At 41.8% G+C, this 18,650-nt stretch overlaps 1 protein-coding gene across 2 annotated transcripts in view; it reads left to right on the top strand.

Annotated features, from left to right (window-relative positions):
• The window catches only part of LOC117522697 (disco-interacting protein 2 homolog C), a 427,709-nt gene that overhangs the window by 381,991 nt on the left and 27,068 nt on the right, over nucleotides 1–18,650 (top strand). For both annotated transcript variants that reach the window (XM_034184153.1, XM_034184154.1), the window contains exons 30-31: nucleotides 1,959–2,127; nucleotides 4,549–4,719. In XM_034184153.1, the coding sequence (XP_034040044.1) occupies nucleotides 1,959–2,127; nucleotides 4,549–4,719 (340 nt within the window). The remainder of the gene's footprint in view (nucleotides 1–1,958; nucleotides 2,128–4,548; nucleotides 4,720–18,650) is intronic.

The raw sequence follows: 18,650 nt of genomic DNA, 5'->3' as shown, positions 1-18,650 counted from the left end.
GGATCACCACTTTGTGAAGAACTGCGTGAAAAAATAGTCCAGCAGTTTAAGAACAATGTTTCTCGAGGTTCAGTTGCAAGGAATTTAGGGATTCCATCGTCTACAGTTAATAATATAATCAGAAGATTCAGAGAATCTGGAGAACTTTCTACACGTAAGTGGCAAGGCCGAAAACCAACATTGAATCCCCGTGACCTTCGATCCCTCAGGCCGCACTGCATTAAACACTGACATCATTGTGTAAAGGATCTTACCGCGTGGGCTCAGGAACACTTCAGAAAACCATTGTCAGTTAACACAGTTCGTCACTACATCTACAAGTGCAAGTTAAAACTCTACCATGCAAAACGAAAGCCAAACATCAACAACATCCAGGAACGCCGCCGCCTTCTCTGGGCCTGAGCTCATTTGAAATGGACAGACGCAAAGTGGAAAAGTGTGCTGTGGTCTGATGAGTCCACATTTCAAATTGTTTTTGGAAATCATGGACGTCGTGTCCTCCGGACAAAAGTGGGAAAAGACCACCCAGATTGTTACCAGAGCAAAGTTCAAAAGCCAGCATCTGTGATGGTATGGGGGTGTGTTAGTGCCCATGACATGGACAACTTACACATCTGTGATGGCACCATCAATACTGAAAGGTACATCCAGGTTTTGGAGCAACACATGCTGCCATCCAAGCAACGTCTTTTTCAGGGACGTCCCTGCTTATTTCAGCAAGACACTGCCAAGCCACATTCTGCACTTGTTACAACAGCGTGGCTTCATAGTAAAAGAGTGTGGGTATAGACTGGCCTGCTTGCAGTCCAGACCTGTCGCCCATTGAAAATATGTGACGCATTATGAAAAATAGGACAAGGGAAACCCCAGACTGTCGAACAACTGAAGTCGTACATCAAGCAAGAATGGGAAAGAATTCCACCTACAAAGCTTCAACAATTAGTGTCCTCAGTTCCCAAACGCTTATTGAGTGTTGTTAGAAGGAAAGGTGATGTAACACAGTGGTAAAAATACCACTGTCCCAGCATTTTTGAAATGTGTTGCAGCCATCCATTTCAAAATGAGCAAATATTTGCACAAAAACAATAAAGTTTATCAGTTTGAACATTAAATATCTTGTCTTTGTGGTGTATTCAATTGAATATAGGTTGAAGAGGATTTGCAAATCATTGTATTCTGTTTTTATTTACATTTTACACAACGTCCCAACTTCATTGGAATTGGGGTGGTAAATCCTGGTACATGCTTGACAATTAAAGACAGTATAAACATAAAAAAAATGTTTAAACATAATGACACAAACACACAAAGGACCCTGTTTTAACACACAATTTGTGGTGCGTAGTGTATGTGAATTTGGTGCATGTCCAGGTTCACGGAGTGTGTAACCTGAGCACTAAAATAGAGAGCAGATCTGAAAAGTGTTGGATTTATTTATGTAATTATTAATTTCATTAACATGCAATAAATATATCAGTGTCATCTGACATATTGCTGTTGAAAAGGTGGGCAGAGGTTCCTGGCAAAGCAACGGCTGGTACCAGTCTGGTACTAAAGTGTTTGCAACACAGTACCATTGCATCATTCTTGCAGTACATGTGGAAAGTATTCACACATTTTATGTTACAGCCTTATTCCAAAATGTATGGCATTCATTTTTTCCTCAGAATGCTCCACACAATACCCTATAATGACAATGTGAAAAAGTTTTGTTTTAATTTTTTTCATTTTAGATTTTTGCCTGTCTACATATAAGGTCCCACAGTTGACAGTGCATGTCAGAGCACAAACCAAGCATTACGTTTAAGGAATTGTCTGCAGACCTCAGACAGGATTGTCTCGAGGCACAAATCTGGGGAAGGGTGCAGAAACATTTCTGCTGCTTTGAAGGTCCCAATGAACACAGTGATCAGCGAGGCAGAGGGTGTGCAGTGTGTGACAGTTCTTTCTCTGCACAGCGTGTACTCAGGTCACCAGTCCATCCTGATCCCTCCGTCCGAGCTGGAGGTCAATCCCGCTCTGTGGTTGTCCGCTGTCAGTCAGTACAAAGTCCGAGACACCTTCTGCTCGTACAGCGTGATGGAGCTCTGCACCAAAGGCTTGGGCCTGCAGACGGACTCACTCAAGGTAGGGGGCGCTCTGACTCATAAACCTTTTATGATTTACAATACACACACACACAACATATATATATATATATATATATATATATATATATATATATATATATGGTGTTCAATAAAGGTCCATAGAAATCTGTTCAATGTCTGTGTGCAGGCTTTTTTATTTTCCCACAAATTTAGCTTGTTGGGCGTCTGTCGTGTTCATAATCAGTGTGTTTGTTCTCGTGATGTTTTCTCCACAGTATAAGTCACACCTGTTAAAGCCTCCTGGAAACCCATATATAAGTCACACTTGTGTATAAGTCACACTTTTGTCCTGTATTATCTGCTGCATAATTATAATAATAATGAAATATAATGAAATATATAATAATATATGTAATATTAATAATAGTAGTGTGTGTGTGTGTGTGTGTGTGTGTGTGTGTGTGTGTGTGTGTGTGTGTGTGTGTGTGTGTGTGTGTGTGTGTGTGTGTGTGTGTGTGGAAAAAAAGTGATTTATGTATACTCTTAAAAGTACGGTAATTGAAATGTAAATTGTTGCCTTGTTTCATAGTGTCACAGAATGTAAATAAACCAAAAACAGTCTGATCATTGTGCCAAATTTTGTACAGCTCGGTTGAAAATGTTATTGATTGAGAGAAAAGAAAATGTTGGTGATCACTAAATGTGGAAATAAAAATTAAAACAGCATCTCTCACAGCCAGTGTTGCCACAGTTACCGTATTTTCCGGACTATAAGTCGCACCGGAGTATAAGTCGCACCAGCCACTTTATCCATTATAAAGAAAAATAAACCATAAATAAGTCGCACCGGAGTATAAGTCGCACCAGCCACTTTATCATTATAAAGAAAAATAAACCATAAATAAGTTGCACTGGACTATAAGTCCCATGGACATACAGGTATGTTAACTTAACATGAAAAGTTCAGATGATAATATTGTGACGGCTACCGTTTTCAGATGCATATTTCACCAGTCGTAACTTACAATCTGCAGAGTATGATTTTCTTTTTGGTGGCATTTTTTCGGGCCTTCTCCGTTGTCTTGTTAAGTTATCAGTAACGTTGAAATTTTTATTTTTCTATGGTAGTCAGAAGTCGCAGGAACAGTCACACAAGCCTTGAGTGCCCTCTCGTGAGCTGCATTTTACCTACAGATATGTTTGTATTTTGCGGACCACATTGCGAGCCGAACCATGCAGCACCTACCTGCGCAGCTCATGACCACCCAGCGTTGTCGATCCAGCTCCTTCCAAGTGCAGACGCTAATCCTCCGCCGTCGCTCAGTGCTCCCATGCAGCTCTCAGCGTCAACTCTGCTCACACTGATATCCAAGGGTTGAAGCTGTTTTGTTAGCCGTCCCGGAATAAACACCATGTTCGTCTGCTTCAAACGCTATTCACAATCTTCGACGCCAGCTCCTTCCAAGTGCACACACTAATCCTCCGCCGTCGCTCACCCGGTGCTCCCACGCAGCTCTCAGCGTCAACTTAAACACTCTGCTCACATTGATATCCAAGGGTTGAAGCTGTTTTGTTCGCCATGCCGGAATAACAGCAAGCACCGTATTCGTCAGCTTCACACGCTGTGGGTGAGGTGAGGAATACGCGTCCAACGTTCTGTTCTCTGATTGGTTATCGCGACCAGCGTGACTTATAGGACGGCCGCCATACTACAGTGTCCATGATGCATTGCATTTCCTTTTCTGGTGGCCATTTTAAAACATAGATCGACTCTGTCACGTAAAATTGTTTTGTTACAGTAAATTAATTGAGATCCTACCGGTATATTTTTCATTTATAAGTCGCACCGGAGTATAGGTCGCACCCCCGGCCAAAACATGTAAAAAAGTGCGACTTATAGTCCGGAAAATACGGTACTTTGAAAAGTTACTTTATACAGTTACTTCATTAGCAGCTGCGGACAACTTGTCGGCAGCTGCTGAAGGTAACTAATAAGGTAACTAGTTAATCAGCAAAGTAACTAATAGTGACTTTTCTGAGTATTCAATCTTAAAAATAACCAAGTTCGATTGCTAGTTACTTTATTAGTTACCTTCAGCAGCTGCCGAGTTGTCTGCAGCTGCTAATGAAGTAACTGTATAAAGTAACTTTTCAAAGTTACTGTGGCAACACTGCTCACAGCACCTTCAACATTCTACACTCTGAAGTGTTAAAAACTACACCTGCTAAAGATGGAATCCCCCCCTCCCCATTTATTTAGTGTGTGTGCATTTACTTTAACTTCATCAGAAACTGATCAAATGTGTCCTACGTTCAATGGAATAAATTTATAATTAACTGCTGGAATTTTTTAATTGGTTCTTTCAACATATTATTTTGTTTCTTGGATTTCAAAAAAATTGGTTCCTAACTTTAACTCTTCAACATACCTGCTAAACGGTGTTCCTGTGTCCGTCAGTCTCGAGGGTTGGACTTGTCTCGGGTCCGGACCTGCGTGGTTGTGGCGGAGGAGCGTCCAAGGATCGGTCTGACACAGTCCTTTTCCAAACTCTTCAAAGACCTGGGACTCCACCCGCGGGCCGTCAGCACCTCCTTTGGTTGCAGAGTCAACCTGGCCATCTGCCTGCAGGTCCGTCACACCGCCTGTTTTCTTTCTTTCACAGCTGGAGGACGTATTGTTTTTGTTGTTGTGACTTTTTTTGCTGGAGATACTGTTGCAGAGTTGCACTTTTACTGCAGCCGTGTTTGGTCGGTTGTCGGTTAAGTGAGAGTAAAATTTATTCTCTTTGTTTGTGAATAAAAACCTCTTGTGAAGAACCAAACAGGAGAAAATTTTAGCCTGAATCAGATGAACTGATTAATATTAACACAAAGTCTGTAAAGCAGACAGAAAATACTAACGTACTTTAAACCCTGATAAAAGGTGTTTTATTTATGGTGAATATTTCCATATTTAACATAACTACATCATCTGAGAGTGTGCGGTTTAAAGAGGCCAATTTGCATCTCAGATTTTCACTCATCAAAAAAAATTCCTGTTGGTGTCACAGTTTATGTAATAGCTTCAGACTTCAATGCATTATTCTGATTATTGAGTTTATTTATTTTTTTATTAGACATGAAGCTATGGGCTGTAGTAGATGGCTCAGTGTAGCATCAATAAGGAGGCAGCCACATTGTTTAGGAGAGAATTTCTTAATAAGTAACAAAGATGGAAATTTGACCTTTAACCCCAATTACCTTGACCTCCATCCTAATAAATGACCTATGGGTGGCCTCAGCAGAGCAGTTTTGGAAACCCACTGACGTGCAAGAAGTTTGGTCTTTCTTGACCTCAACCAGTCCCAGTGGTGGGCACACTTCCGATAATCCGATAACAGATAATTATCGAAGATAATGTTTTCATTATCGTATTATCTTTTTAGATAACTTTAAAAACCATTATCGGACCAATTATCTTCCGATTAATTTTTGTCTGATAACTTTTAAACCGATAAAGTAAACAAAGCTGAACAGCGACAAGCATTTTTAAAAATTAAAATCAGTTCAGCACCCACCTGTTAAAAGTTTTGTAACAGACGCACAGTTATAACCTCTGCAAACAGAAGAGAACTGCTTGTATGAAAAGCGTCTCAATCCTCTGCAGACAAAGGAGAAATGGCCAAAAAAAAAAAACATTCCCTTTAACACCATACCGATATGCAGGCAATATCACCTAAGTCATCCAGAGGCATACATTTTTAACTTATGGTTCAAATTTTTACCAAACTAATTTTGGACAAGTTATTTAAAATTACTGTCATGTCTGAAGTTTTATAAAGTAAAAATATCAGATATATGTTTTAGTTTTAAAGTAATGTGCTAATTTTTAAGGTTTTGTGAGCACATGCTGTGCCCCGCAGTGCATTATGGGTACGATGATGTAATCTCAGTACGTCATGACAGGACAAATGCATTTCAGACACTCTGTTCAGGCTCCACGGACAACAGCATTAAACTCTAGTGCCTAAAACGCTCTTGAATATATTCTCTGCGTTTATAGACGGTTTTGTATTTGCATTTGTTAAATTCCACGCATTTTAATGTAGCAGACATGGATTATCTGGAATTTTGTTTTCAAGACCTCTACTGCCATCTACTGGCCAGTAGTGTTCATGGCAGTATTCACTCTAAGTACTAAGCGTCTGGGAACCAGTAGATGGCAGTGTTCTATTTATTTTGACCCCAGTTATATCAGATGATTGTCAAATCAACTTTTTGGCTTTGCAAATGGCTTTTTTTTTTTTATTTACAAATGAAGTTTAAAAACAAAACAAAACAACAGCAAAATAATAATAATAATAATAATAATAACATTACAAGCCAGCTCTGCAGTGTTTGCACAGGCACAGTGCAAGCGTTTGGATGCTTGTAGCTTTTCAGCAGCAGGAAACCCTCACGACAGCCGCCGACCATAATAATATATCAAACAGGTTTGATTCTCATTCGACCATACAATTGGCGATCAGGAGGTGGTCGTCAGATGTTGACCGCAGCTTGATACTCCATGTACACTACACGATGCAGGATGCACGATTAACCTGAAACTTGGTCCAAAAAATTCCTGCATGAAAAATCATCTCGCACAGTGTAAAGCACGTTTTACAACATCATAAAATGTGCACACATTCTCTCCACATGCAAAACATTTTGCGATGACACTTCCAGGGCTCCGTAAAAATGCCTGTTTTTACAAATAAAAAAATGGAATATTTTACAAAAGCACATTTATCGTTAAGCACCAACACACGACAGACGTCACATTAACGTGTTGGTTTACATAATGAATGACTGAACCAATCAGTGTTTAGCAGAGGCACTTTTACCCAGAATCCTTTGAGATCTGTCTTTGTTACAAAACCTCAGAATTAGTGCATTATTCAACATTAAAAGATAAATGTTATATTTTAACTTTGTACAATCTATCGGTATTAATGTTATTTATAAATCAAAACCATAACTCAGCATGACTTTATTTTTCAAGACCTCCGCCTGACCGGAGCGTTGTAATTGATAGAGAGCTGGCTTTATGGCTGCTCTCGGGGTGCCTCTGTGCTGGGAGCGCTGTAGTAAACAAGAGCTTCCAGTAGGGGCAGAATGTTGAAAGAAAATAGTGTGGTCTCATTGTTTGGGTCTGTTGTTATTTTTAATATTACTAGAAGCTATTCAATTTGTTTTACTAGTAGTTGTAAATGTGCCAGAGATAATATTGGAATTTATCGGTTATCTGTAACTTCCGATACATTTTTGGGTGGGTTATTGTTTTATCTTTATCGAAGATAACTTTTCAGTTATCTGATTATCTGTTATCAAAGTTAATTTTTTGGTTATCTGTGCCCACCACTGACCAGTCCTGATGCCAGATACAGATCTGCAGGGGGGCCTTGCATTGCTCTGAGGGGGGCACATCTTTTTTAGGCCAGAAGTGGAAAGTCCTACTTAATCAGGGGTTTCTCTCTGAGATATTTAAAAATTGAACTGCTGAATATGCAGTTATAACATAGTTTGAGAAGGAAAGCACAATCTTCTCTGACTCATGTGAACAAAGCGTAGGGCTGTAAGCGCAGGCTAAACATGTGAGCACAGTTTAAATGCACCTCCAATATTGGGCTACTGAAGAGGATGTAAAAACTTCATGCACCTCATTTATATTTTATTTTTAAACTACAAAAATAAAATTGTTAGTGGGTCAAAGGCAAAGACAAAGCAGTGGAATAAATACAACAGACCACGAAAGCATTGAGGACGACAACGCTGAGCAGCCTGACAGTGCACAGAGAGAAAGAGATGAGTCTGGGCAAGGAAATCAGAAGTGCATCTAAAGTGACTCAGTGCCACAAATCTGGGGTGTGAGGAAACGCTCCTACAACAACTGAAAACAGTGGAGAGAGGAGGCCAGGGGGCTGGGGGGGGGGGGGGGGGGGGGGCTTGAGTTCAGATGCTAACTTTAAGATTTTCTATGAGATAGATGTTTATGGTTGTTGCTGTAATGAACAACCTGTGTGAGAAGCAGCTCGTGCAAATTAGGAGAGTGAAAAACTGACAATTAGAGGTTATATTGGGTTTTTTTTGTTTGTTTGTTTGTTTTTAAGTAATGCTATCCCACTCAAACATGTTGAACAAAAACTGTCATGACAGAAAAACTCACAGGATTAAAGGGTACAGTGTGTTATTTTTGAAGAAGAGAGCAAATACTATACGCCCATCAAATATTAATGTGTTTTTAACCTTTTCAACATTATTTCTGTTATTAACTTAGACTTTGACAGAAACATTTAAAAAATAACTTTGGTATTATAAATATTGTAACATAAATGTCATTTTTTTCCTCTGTTATTCTTTCTTTCAGTGCATCTAAAATCACTCAAAATTAGTTAAAGTAGGGCTTGCCAATAATGCTTTCGAGGTATAAAACCCTATAGCTTCAGGGGGCTCTGCCCCCTTGACCCCTGCCGGGAGCCCCCGGACCCCTGGCCGTGAGTCGCGATCACGCAATTTACCTGGCACTAAAATGGTTCTAGCTAGAACCCTGGTTACTACCCACATTACCCTTTTCCACACATTTTATTAACATTGGTGGAAAGATTTAATATCTTAGTGGCATAAGGAGGTGTATCAGTATGTAGGCTTTGGTTCGATTCCTGGTCACGCTACCTGTTTTTGTTTGTGGACAAGACAATAAGTACCATAAGTTCTGTCAGTTTCCCTCTCTTTGCGCGGTGTCAGCACAGCTGATCCAGTACAGACTTGCGTTTTGATTTGGCACAGGATTTACACTGGATGCCCTTCTGACACAACTCCACGTAAATGTAGATAGATAGTGGGTGCAAGGGTTTGAACCAGGAACCTTGTGTTTTGGAAGTAAACACACTGACCGCTTGGCCACCACACTCCGGTGCCCTCTTGGGCCCTTATGCCCAACCCCAATACTTTTCCTTTGCCTGATCACTTCACACTTTCCCTTCATTTTGGGACAGGTGGTGTGTAATGTTCAATTTAAAATTCTCACTGAATAAATGAAATAAAACTTTGAGTTTGTTTTGCATAATTCCAATTTATGTTCAGGTTTCATTAAAAAGATGACACTGAACATTTTATTTCAGATCTTAATTAAAATTGAATCCTGAGAATCGTTTCGTGATTCACCAGCTCTGAATTATTTTGTTTAAAGTCTGTTTTTGTAAAGTGCTTAACGATTGCGTGTCACATGACTTGAATATTTCAGCAGAATATTAAATCGTGGCTGGAAATGACAAACTAATATTTGAATAAATCTCTCTTCTGAATGTTTAATTTCAGAATTTTGACATATTCTCTCCTCCCTCTGTTGTTTTTTTTTTTTTGCATAACCTCACCCATATGAATTACACTTGGTTTTGGTTTTGTTTCTGCCTTGTTTGCTGTTGAAGCCTCACAGGCTTGGGTAGCTTTTGGACCAGGTAGAGGAACCAACATCATAACCAGATCAGTTATTTTGTGGGTGGGAGGAGACGAGAGGCTGTCAGCCTGGAATTCTGCGTGATGTCATCATCCAAAGTGATTACGAAGTTTTCTTGAGTGATTCTGAAACACAAAGTTCAGTAACGTCAGTTTTTTTTAAGCTAGTCTCGCCTCCCGTTAAAAACGTGGTCATTGGCCTCAATGCCAACAAAAACAAGGTCACTAGCCTCGCCACAGATAAAAACGTGGTCACTAGCCTCGCCTCACATAAAAAAGTGGTCACTCGCCTCACCACCAATTAAAAAAGTGGTCGCTAGCCTTTGCCGCCCATAAAAATGTGGTCACTAGCCTCGCCTCCAATAAAAACTTGGTCACTTGCCACAACGCCAATAAAACGCGATCACTGGCCTCACCGCCAATGAAAATGCGGTCAATAGCCTCACCGCCAATGAAAATGCGGTCAATAGCCTCACCGCCAATGAAAATGCGGTCACTAGCCTCACCGCCAATGAAAACACAGTCACTAGCCTCATTGCCCATAAAAACGTGGTCACTGGCCTCACTGCCCATAAAAACGCGGTCACTAGCCTCGCCGCCCATAAAAACGCGGTCACTAGCCGCACCTCCAATAAAAAACGTGATCACTAGCCACAACACCAATAAAAACGCGGTCACTAGCCTCGCCGCCCATAAAAATGTGATCACTAGCCTCACTGCCCATAAAAATGTGGTCTCTAGCCTGAATGCCCATAAAAATGCGGCCACTAGCTTCGCCTCCCATAAAAACGCTGTCACTAGCCTCAACGCCTATAAAAACGTGGTTAGTAGCCTCACCTCCCATAAAAACGTGTTCACTAACCTTGCCGCCAATAAAAACAAGGTCACTAGCCCCACCGCCCATAAAAACGTGGTCACTAGCCTTGCCTTCCATAAAAACTTGATCACTAGCCCCGCCTTCCATGAAAACGTGATCACTAGCCTCACTGCCAATGAAAACCCAGTCACTAGCCTCAACGCCAATCAAAACAAGGTCACTAGCCTCGCCTCACATCAAAACGTGGTCACCCGCCTCAACGCCCACAAAAAGGTGGTCACTGGCCTCGCATCACATAAAAATGTGGTCATTCGCCTCTCCACCCATAAAAACGTGGTCACTAGCCTCGCCGCCAATGCAAACCTGGTCACTAGCCTCGCCACCAATAAAAACGTGGTCACTCGCCTCCCATAAAAACGTGGTCACTAGCCTCAACGCCCATAAAAACGTTATCATTCGCCTCATCTGTCTGTCTGTGGTGGTATCTTCAAAATGCAAAGAGAATCTGAATCAGAGTAGTTTTTTATTCAGCAAGTATCCCCAGCATACAAGGAATTTGTCTTTGGCTTAAGCTGCGCTCTCTCTGTACAGTGTGTGTGTGTGTGTGTGTGTATGTACATATTATATATATATATATATATACATACACTCAACAAAAATATAAACGCAACACTTTTGGTTTTGCTCCCATTTTGTATGAGATGAACTCAAAGATCTAAAACTTTTTCCACATACACAATATCACCATTTCCCTCAAATATTGTTCACAAATCAGTCTAAATCTGTGATAGTGAGCACTTCTCCTTTGCTGAGATAATCCATCCCACCTCACAGGTGTGCCATATCAAGATGCTGATTAGACACCATGATTAGTGCACAGGTGTGCCTTAGACTGCCCACAATAAAAGGCCACTCTGAAAGGTGCAGTTTTATCACACAGCACAATGCCACAGATATCGCAAGATTTGAGGGAGCGTGCAATTGGCATGCTGACAGCAGGAATGTCAACCAGAGCTGTTGCTCGTGTATTGAATGTTCATTTCTCTACCATAAGCCATCTCCAAAGGCGTTTCAGTGAATTTGGCAGTACATCCAACCAGCCTCACAACCGCAGACAACGTGTAACCACACCAGCCCAGGACCTCCACATCCAGCATGTTCACCTCCAAGATCGTCTGACACCAGCCACTCGGACAGCTGCTGAAACAATCAGTTTGCATAACCAAAGAATTTCTGCACAAACTGTCAGAAACCGTCTCAGGGAAGCTCATCTGCATGCTTGTTGTCCTCATCGGGATCTCAACCTGACTCCAGTTCGTCGTCGTAACCGACTTGAGTGGGCATATGCTCACATTCGCTGGCGTTTGGCACGTTCGATAGGTGTTCTCTTCACAGATGAATCCCGGTTCACACTGTCCAGGGCAGATTGCAGACAGCGTGTGTGGCGTCGTGTGGGTGAGCGGTTTTCTGATGTCAATGTTGTGGATCGAGTGGCCCATGGTGGCAGTGGGGTTATGGTATGGGCAGGCGTCTGTTATGGACGAAGAACACAGGTGCATTTTATTGATGGCATTTTGAATGCACAGAGATACCGTGACGAGATCCTGAGGCCCATTGTTGTGCCATACATCCAAGAACATCACCTCATGTTGCAGCAATATAATGCACGGCCCCATGTTGCAAGGATCTGTACACAATTCTTGGAAGCTGAAAATGTCCCAGTTCTTGCATGGCCGGCATACTCACCGGACATGTCACCCATTGAGCATGTTTGGGATGCTCTGGACCGGCGTATACGACAGCGTGTACCAGTTCCTGCCAATATCCAGCAACTTCGCACAGCCATTGAAGAGGAGTGGACCAACATTCCACAGGCCACAATTGACAACCTGATCCACTCTATGCAAAGGAGATGTGTTGCAGTGCATGAGGCAAATGGTGGTCACACCAGATACTGACTGGTATCCCCCCCCCAATAAAACAGAACTGCACCTTTCAGAGTGGCCTTTTATTGTGGACAGTCTAAGGCACACCTGTGCACTAATCATGGTGTCTAATCAGCATCTTGGTATGGCACACCTGTGAGGTGGGATGGATTATCTCAGCAAAGGAGAAGTGCTCACTATCACAGATTTAGACTGATTTGTGAACAATATTTGAGGGAAATGGTGATATTGTGTATGTGGAAAAAGTTTTAGATCTCTGAGTTCATCTCATACAAAATGGGAGCAAAACCAAAAGTGTTGCGTTTATATTTTTGTTGAGTGTATATACGAGGTCTGTCCATAAAGTATCGTACCTTTTTATTTTTTTGAAAACTATATGGATTTCATTCATATGTTTTTACGTCAGACATGCTTGAACCCTCATGCGCATGCGTGAGTTTTTCCACGCCTGTCGGTGACGTCATTCACCTGTGAGCACGCCTTGTGGAAGGAGTGGTCCCGCCCCCTCGTCGGATTTTCATTGTCTGGAAATGGTGGAATGAAAAGGACTTTTTTTCCATCAGAATTTTTTCAGAAGCTGTTAGAGACTGGCACCTGGAAACCATTCGAAAAATTTATCTGGCTTTATCTGGCGAAAAAATTTATCTGGCTTTATCTGGCGAGACAAAGGAACACCTCCGTTTCGGAGTGTTAGAGGACAAGTTGGGACATGTCTATCTCGGCTTTCAGTGCTTACCAGTCGAGTGAGTATAAAAGAACTTGTGGAGAGCTGGACATGTCCCAACTTGTCCTCTAACACGCCGAAACGGAGGTGTTCCTTTGTCTCGCTTCATCAGCGAATCGGTCGTGACGCGCGAAGCCTCCGCGCGGCTTTCCGTGACAAAATCTCTTGTTAAAAGTGAAATCTGCCGGAAAATGGCTGATGTCCAGGTCTTGTGATAACCAGAGAAAGAGCACACGACGGTCTCGTATCCACAGAGCCATCAGCTTAGAAATGATCCAGTGGTTTGTGCCGCGTCGTCGCAGCTCGCAGCGCGGCGCACCGACCGTCCTTTAAAGGGGTCCTTAAACCTGTAGTTAAAGTCCTTATTCTCTGTGAAGCCCGTAAAATTTTCACTGAAAGCCAGATAAATTTTTCGAATGGTTTCCAGGTGCCAGTCTCTAACAGCTTCTGAAAAAATTCTGATGGAAAAAAAGTCCTTTTCATTCCGCCATTTCCAGACAATGAAAATCCGACGAGGGGGCGGGACCACTCCTTCCACAAGGCGTGCTCACAGGCGAATGACGTCACCGACAGGCGTGGAAAAACTCACGCATGCGCACGAGGGTTCAAGCATGTCTGACGTAAAAACATATGAATGAAATCCATATAGTTTTTGAAAAAAATAAAAAGGTACGATACTTTATGGACAGACCTCGTGTATATATATATATATATATATATATATATATATATATATATATACAGTGAAGAAGATAAGTATTTGAACACCCTGCGATTTTGCAAGTTCTCCCACTTAGAAATCATGGAGGGGTCTGAAATTTTCATCTTAGGTGCATGTCCACTGTGAGAGACAAAAAAATCCAGAAATCACAATGTCTGATTTTTTTTAATAATTTATTTGTATGTTACTGCTGCAAATAAGTATTTGATCACCTACCAACCAGCAAGAATTCTGGCTCACACAGACCTGTTAATTTTTCTTTAAGAAGCCCTCTTATTCTGCACTCGTTACCTGTATTAATTGCACCTGTTTGAACTTGTTACCTGTATAAAAAACACCTGTTCACACAATCAATCACACTCCAACCTGTCCACCATAGCCAAGACCAAAGAACTGTCTAAGAACACCAGGGACAAAACTGTAGACCTGCACAAGGCTGGGATGGACTACAGGACAACAGGCAAGCAGCTTGGTAGAAGACAACAACTGTTATGATTATTTATTAGAAAGTGGAAGAAACACAAGATGACTGTCAGTCTCCCTCGGTCTGGGATTCCATGCAAGATCTCACTTTGTGGGGTAAGGATGATTCTGAGAAAGCTCACAGGAGGACCTGGTCAATGGCCTGAAGAGAGCTGGGACCACAGTCACAAAGATTACATTAGTAACACATGATGCTGTCATGGTTTAAAGTCCTGCAGGGCAGCAAGGTCCCCCTGCTCAAGCCAGCACATGTCCAGGCCTGTTTGAAGTTCACCAGTGACCATCTGGATGATCCAGAGGAGGCATGAGAGAAGGTCATGTGGTCAGATGAGACCAGAATAGAGCTTTTTGGAATCAACTCCACTTACCATGTTTAGAGGATGAGAACAATCCCAAGAAAAGCATCCCAACAGTGAAGCATGGGGGTGGAAACATCATACTCTGGGGGTGCTCTTCTGTAAAGGGGACAGGACAACTGCACCGTATTGAAGGGAGGACGGATGGGGTCATGTATTGCGAGATTTTGGAAAACAACCTCCTTCCCCCAGTAAGAGCACTGAAGATGGGTCATGGCTGGGTCTTCCAGCATGACAATGACCCCAAACACACAGCCAGGGCAACTAAGGAGGGGCTCCATAAGAAGCATTTCAAGGTCCTGGAGTGGCCTGGCCAGTCTCCAGACCTCAACTCAATAGAAAATCTTTGGAGGGAGCTGAAACTCCAAACCTGGCTGATCTAGAGAAGATCTGTATGGAGGAGTGGACCAAAATCCCTGCTGCAGTGTGTGAAAACCTGGTGAAAAACTACAGGAAACGTTTGACCTCTGTAATTGCAAACAAAGGCTACTGTACCAAATAGTAACATTGATTTTCACAGGTGTTCAAATACTTATTTGCAGCAGTAACATACAAATAAATTATTTAAAAAAATCAGACATTGTGATTTCTGGATTTTTTTGTCTCTCACAGTGGACATGCACCTAAGATGAAAATTTCAGACCCCTCCATGATTTCTAAGTGGGTGAACTTGCAAAATCGCAGGGTGTTCAAATACTTATTTTCCTATATATATATATATATATATATATATATATACACGCAACAAAAATATAAACGCAACACTTTTGGTTTTGCTCCCATTTTGTATGAGATGAACTCAAAGATCTAAAACTTTTTCCACATACACAATATCACCATTTCCCTCAAATATTGTTCACAAACCAGTCTAAATCTGTGATAGTGAGCACTTCTCCTTTGCTGAGATAATCCATCCCACCTCACAGGTGTGCCATATCAGGATGCTGATTAGACACCATGATTAGTGCACAGGTGTGCCTTAGACTGCCCACAATAAAAGGCCACTCTGAAAGGTGCAGTTTTATCACACAGCACAATGCCACAGATGTCGCATAGATTTGAGGGAGCGTGCAGTTGGCATGCTGACAGCAGGAATGTCAACCAGAGCTGTTGCTCGTATATTGAATGTTCATCTCTCTACCATAAGCCGTCTCCAAAGGCGTTTCAGAGAATTTGGCAGTACATCCAACTGGCCTCACAACCGCAGACCACGTGTAACCACACCAGCCCAGGACCTCCACATCCAGCATGTTCACCTCCAAGATCGTCTGAGACCAGCCACTCGGACAGCTGCTGAAACAATCGGTTTGCATAACCAAAGAATTTCTGCACAAACTGTCAGAAACTGTCTCAGGGAAGCTCATCTGCATGCTTGTTGTCCTCATTGGGATCTTGACCTGACTCCAGTTCGTCGTCGTAACCGACTTGAGTGGGCAAATGCTCACATTCGCTGGCATTTGGCACGTTGGAGAGGTATTCTCTTCACGGATGAATCCCGGTTCACACTGTTCAGGGCAAATGGCAGACAGCGTGTGTGGTGTTGTGTGGGTGAGCGGTTTTCTGATGTCAATGTTGTGGATCGAGTGGCCCATGGTGACGGTGGGGTTATGGTATGGGCAGGCGTCTGTTATGGACGAAGAACACAGGTGCATTTTATTGATGGCATTTTGAATGCACAGAGATACCGTGACGAGATCCTGAGGCCCATTGTTGTGCCATACATCCAAGAACATCACCTCATGTTGCAGCAGGATAATGCACGGCCCCATGTTGCAAGGATCTGTACACAATTCTTGGAAGCTGAAAATGTCCCAGTTCTTGCATGGCCGGCATACTCACCGGACATATCACCCATTGAGCATATTGGGGATGCTCTGGACCGGTGTATACGACAGCGTGTACCAGTTCCTGCCAATATCCAGCAACTTCGCACAGCCATTGAAGAGGAGTGGACCAACATTCCACAGGCCACAATTGACAACCTGATCAACTCTATGCGAAGGAGATGTGTTGCACTGCATGAGGCAAATGGTGGTCACACCAGATACTGACTGGTATCCCCCCAATAAAACAAAACTGCACCTTTCAGAGTGGCCTTTTATTGTGGGCAGTCTAAGGCACACCTGTGCACTAATCATGGTGTGTAATCAGCATCTTGATATGGCACACCTGTGAGGTGGGATGGATTATCTCAGCAAAGGAGAAGTGCTCACTATCACAGATTTAGACTGGTTTGTGAACAATATTTGAGGGAAATGGTGATATTGTGTATGTGGAAAAAGTTTTAGATCTTTGAGTTCATCTCATACAAAATGGGAGCAAAACCAAAAGTGTTGCGTTTATATTTTTGTTGAGTGTGTGTGTATATATATATATATATATATATATACACACGCACACACACTGAATAATTTCTGTTACTTATAATAATAAGTAACAATTTCAGTGTTATTAATAATTTCAGTGTTAAAACACTGAATAATTCACAGTAACAAAATATGCAATAATAGAATAAAAATGTATGAAACAAGCAAAGAGATTGAAGTTAAGTTGTCCATGAGGTATGTGAATTAGTGAGAAACTGTTCCTGTGTCTGGTTGTTTTGAAGTACAGAGCTCTGTAACGCTGACCAGAGGGGAGGAGTTTAAACCGTGTGTGTCCAGGGTGTGAGGCGTCTGCAGAGAAGTTACCCGCTCGCTTCCTGGTCCGGGACCAGTATAAGTCCCGGATGGAGGGCAGGCTGGCTCCAATGAGTTGTTTGATTGAGCAGTTTCAGTCAGACTTGGAGGATAATCTCAGGGGACCATCCTCTCACAACAGGTCATGCCAAGGTTGTCGATCTGAGGTCAAGGTCAAATGGGAGGTCATCACCTAAAATAGATTGACTATCTCAGGAACTAGAATCTTGAAACGGTTTTATGCATCAACTTCTACTCACCCAAATCTAAGAAATGTATCAGACCTCCAACGTCAGTCACATCAAGCCACGTTGCATAACGTCGTGGTGGTGGCGAGGTACTGCCATCGTCTGAATGTAACACACCTGAAATCACAAACTGTGGAGCTGTGGAAGTGGCGATAATGTGCTCATTTTTATTGGTTAATGTTAGAATTCACCCAGTTATCTACCGCTGCGTCATCTGTGAGCGGCCATTTGAGACGACATCGCAGGAGAAGATTATTATGTTTGTGCTGATTGGCTGAAAATTAACTATATCAACCAATAAAAATGTGCGTCTCATCCAGCACAGGAAAATTCTGCACAGGGCCTTCGTATCAGTCGCCACAACTGCGACAGGATGTCACTCTCACACAGATTCTAGGATCAGTAGAACCACTGGGAATTCTCCAGCTTCTAATTAAACTTGGTGCTGGTCTTTTTTGTACAGTTGATAATGGACTGCGCCTCAATGTGTAAAAAATTATGTTAGCAAACTTTTAATACCGTTGGTTTTTTGGCTTTTTTACACATACATATATATATATATATATATATATATATATATATATATATATATATATATATATATATATATATTCCACTCTACAAATTATAAATATAAATTATAATTTAAAATTATAAAGTGAATGTCGACTAATGAACTGGTTTGGAAACATCTGTGTCATACCCGGTGTTTGACTTCTCCACCTTCTGGTAGGATGTGGAACTACAACTTAATGTGTATAGGCTTAAACACACACACACACAAAGGATGTCTGTGATGTAGGAAAATATGACATAGTAACAGAAACTATTTTAAATTTCTTGTTTCCGCAGTGGCTGATTAACATGAGTTAAAAGTTGGATACATTATATTTGAATTGTATCATGAAACCGTTAGACGGGTCTGGGGTGTGACTTACGTGTGTTGTGCCTAGTTTTATGTCATTTCTTCTCTCTAAACGCCACGTTTATGAAGGCTTTTTGGTCCTTTGCTCTTTATTGTTTAATTTTCATAAGCTGATTGGGCATCTTTTTCGTCACCTTCTGATGTTCTAAATTGATTTATTGAAGCAAAAACTGTCTGTGCTACGAG

This window comes from Thalassophryne amazonica, chromosome 12 (genome assembly GCF_902500255.1).
Source record: "Thalassophryne amazonica chromosome 12, fThaAma1.1, whole genome shotgun sequence".
NCBI classification, from domain to species: Eukaryota; Metazoa; Chordata; class Actinopteri; order Batrachoidiformes; family Batrachoididae; genus Thalassophryne; species Thalassophryne amazonica.
Note: the sequence above shows the minus strand (reverse complement) of the source record. Positions and strands in the feature narration are given on the sequence as shown.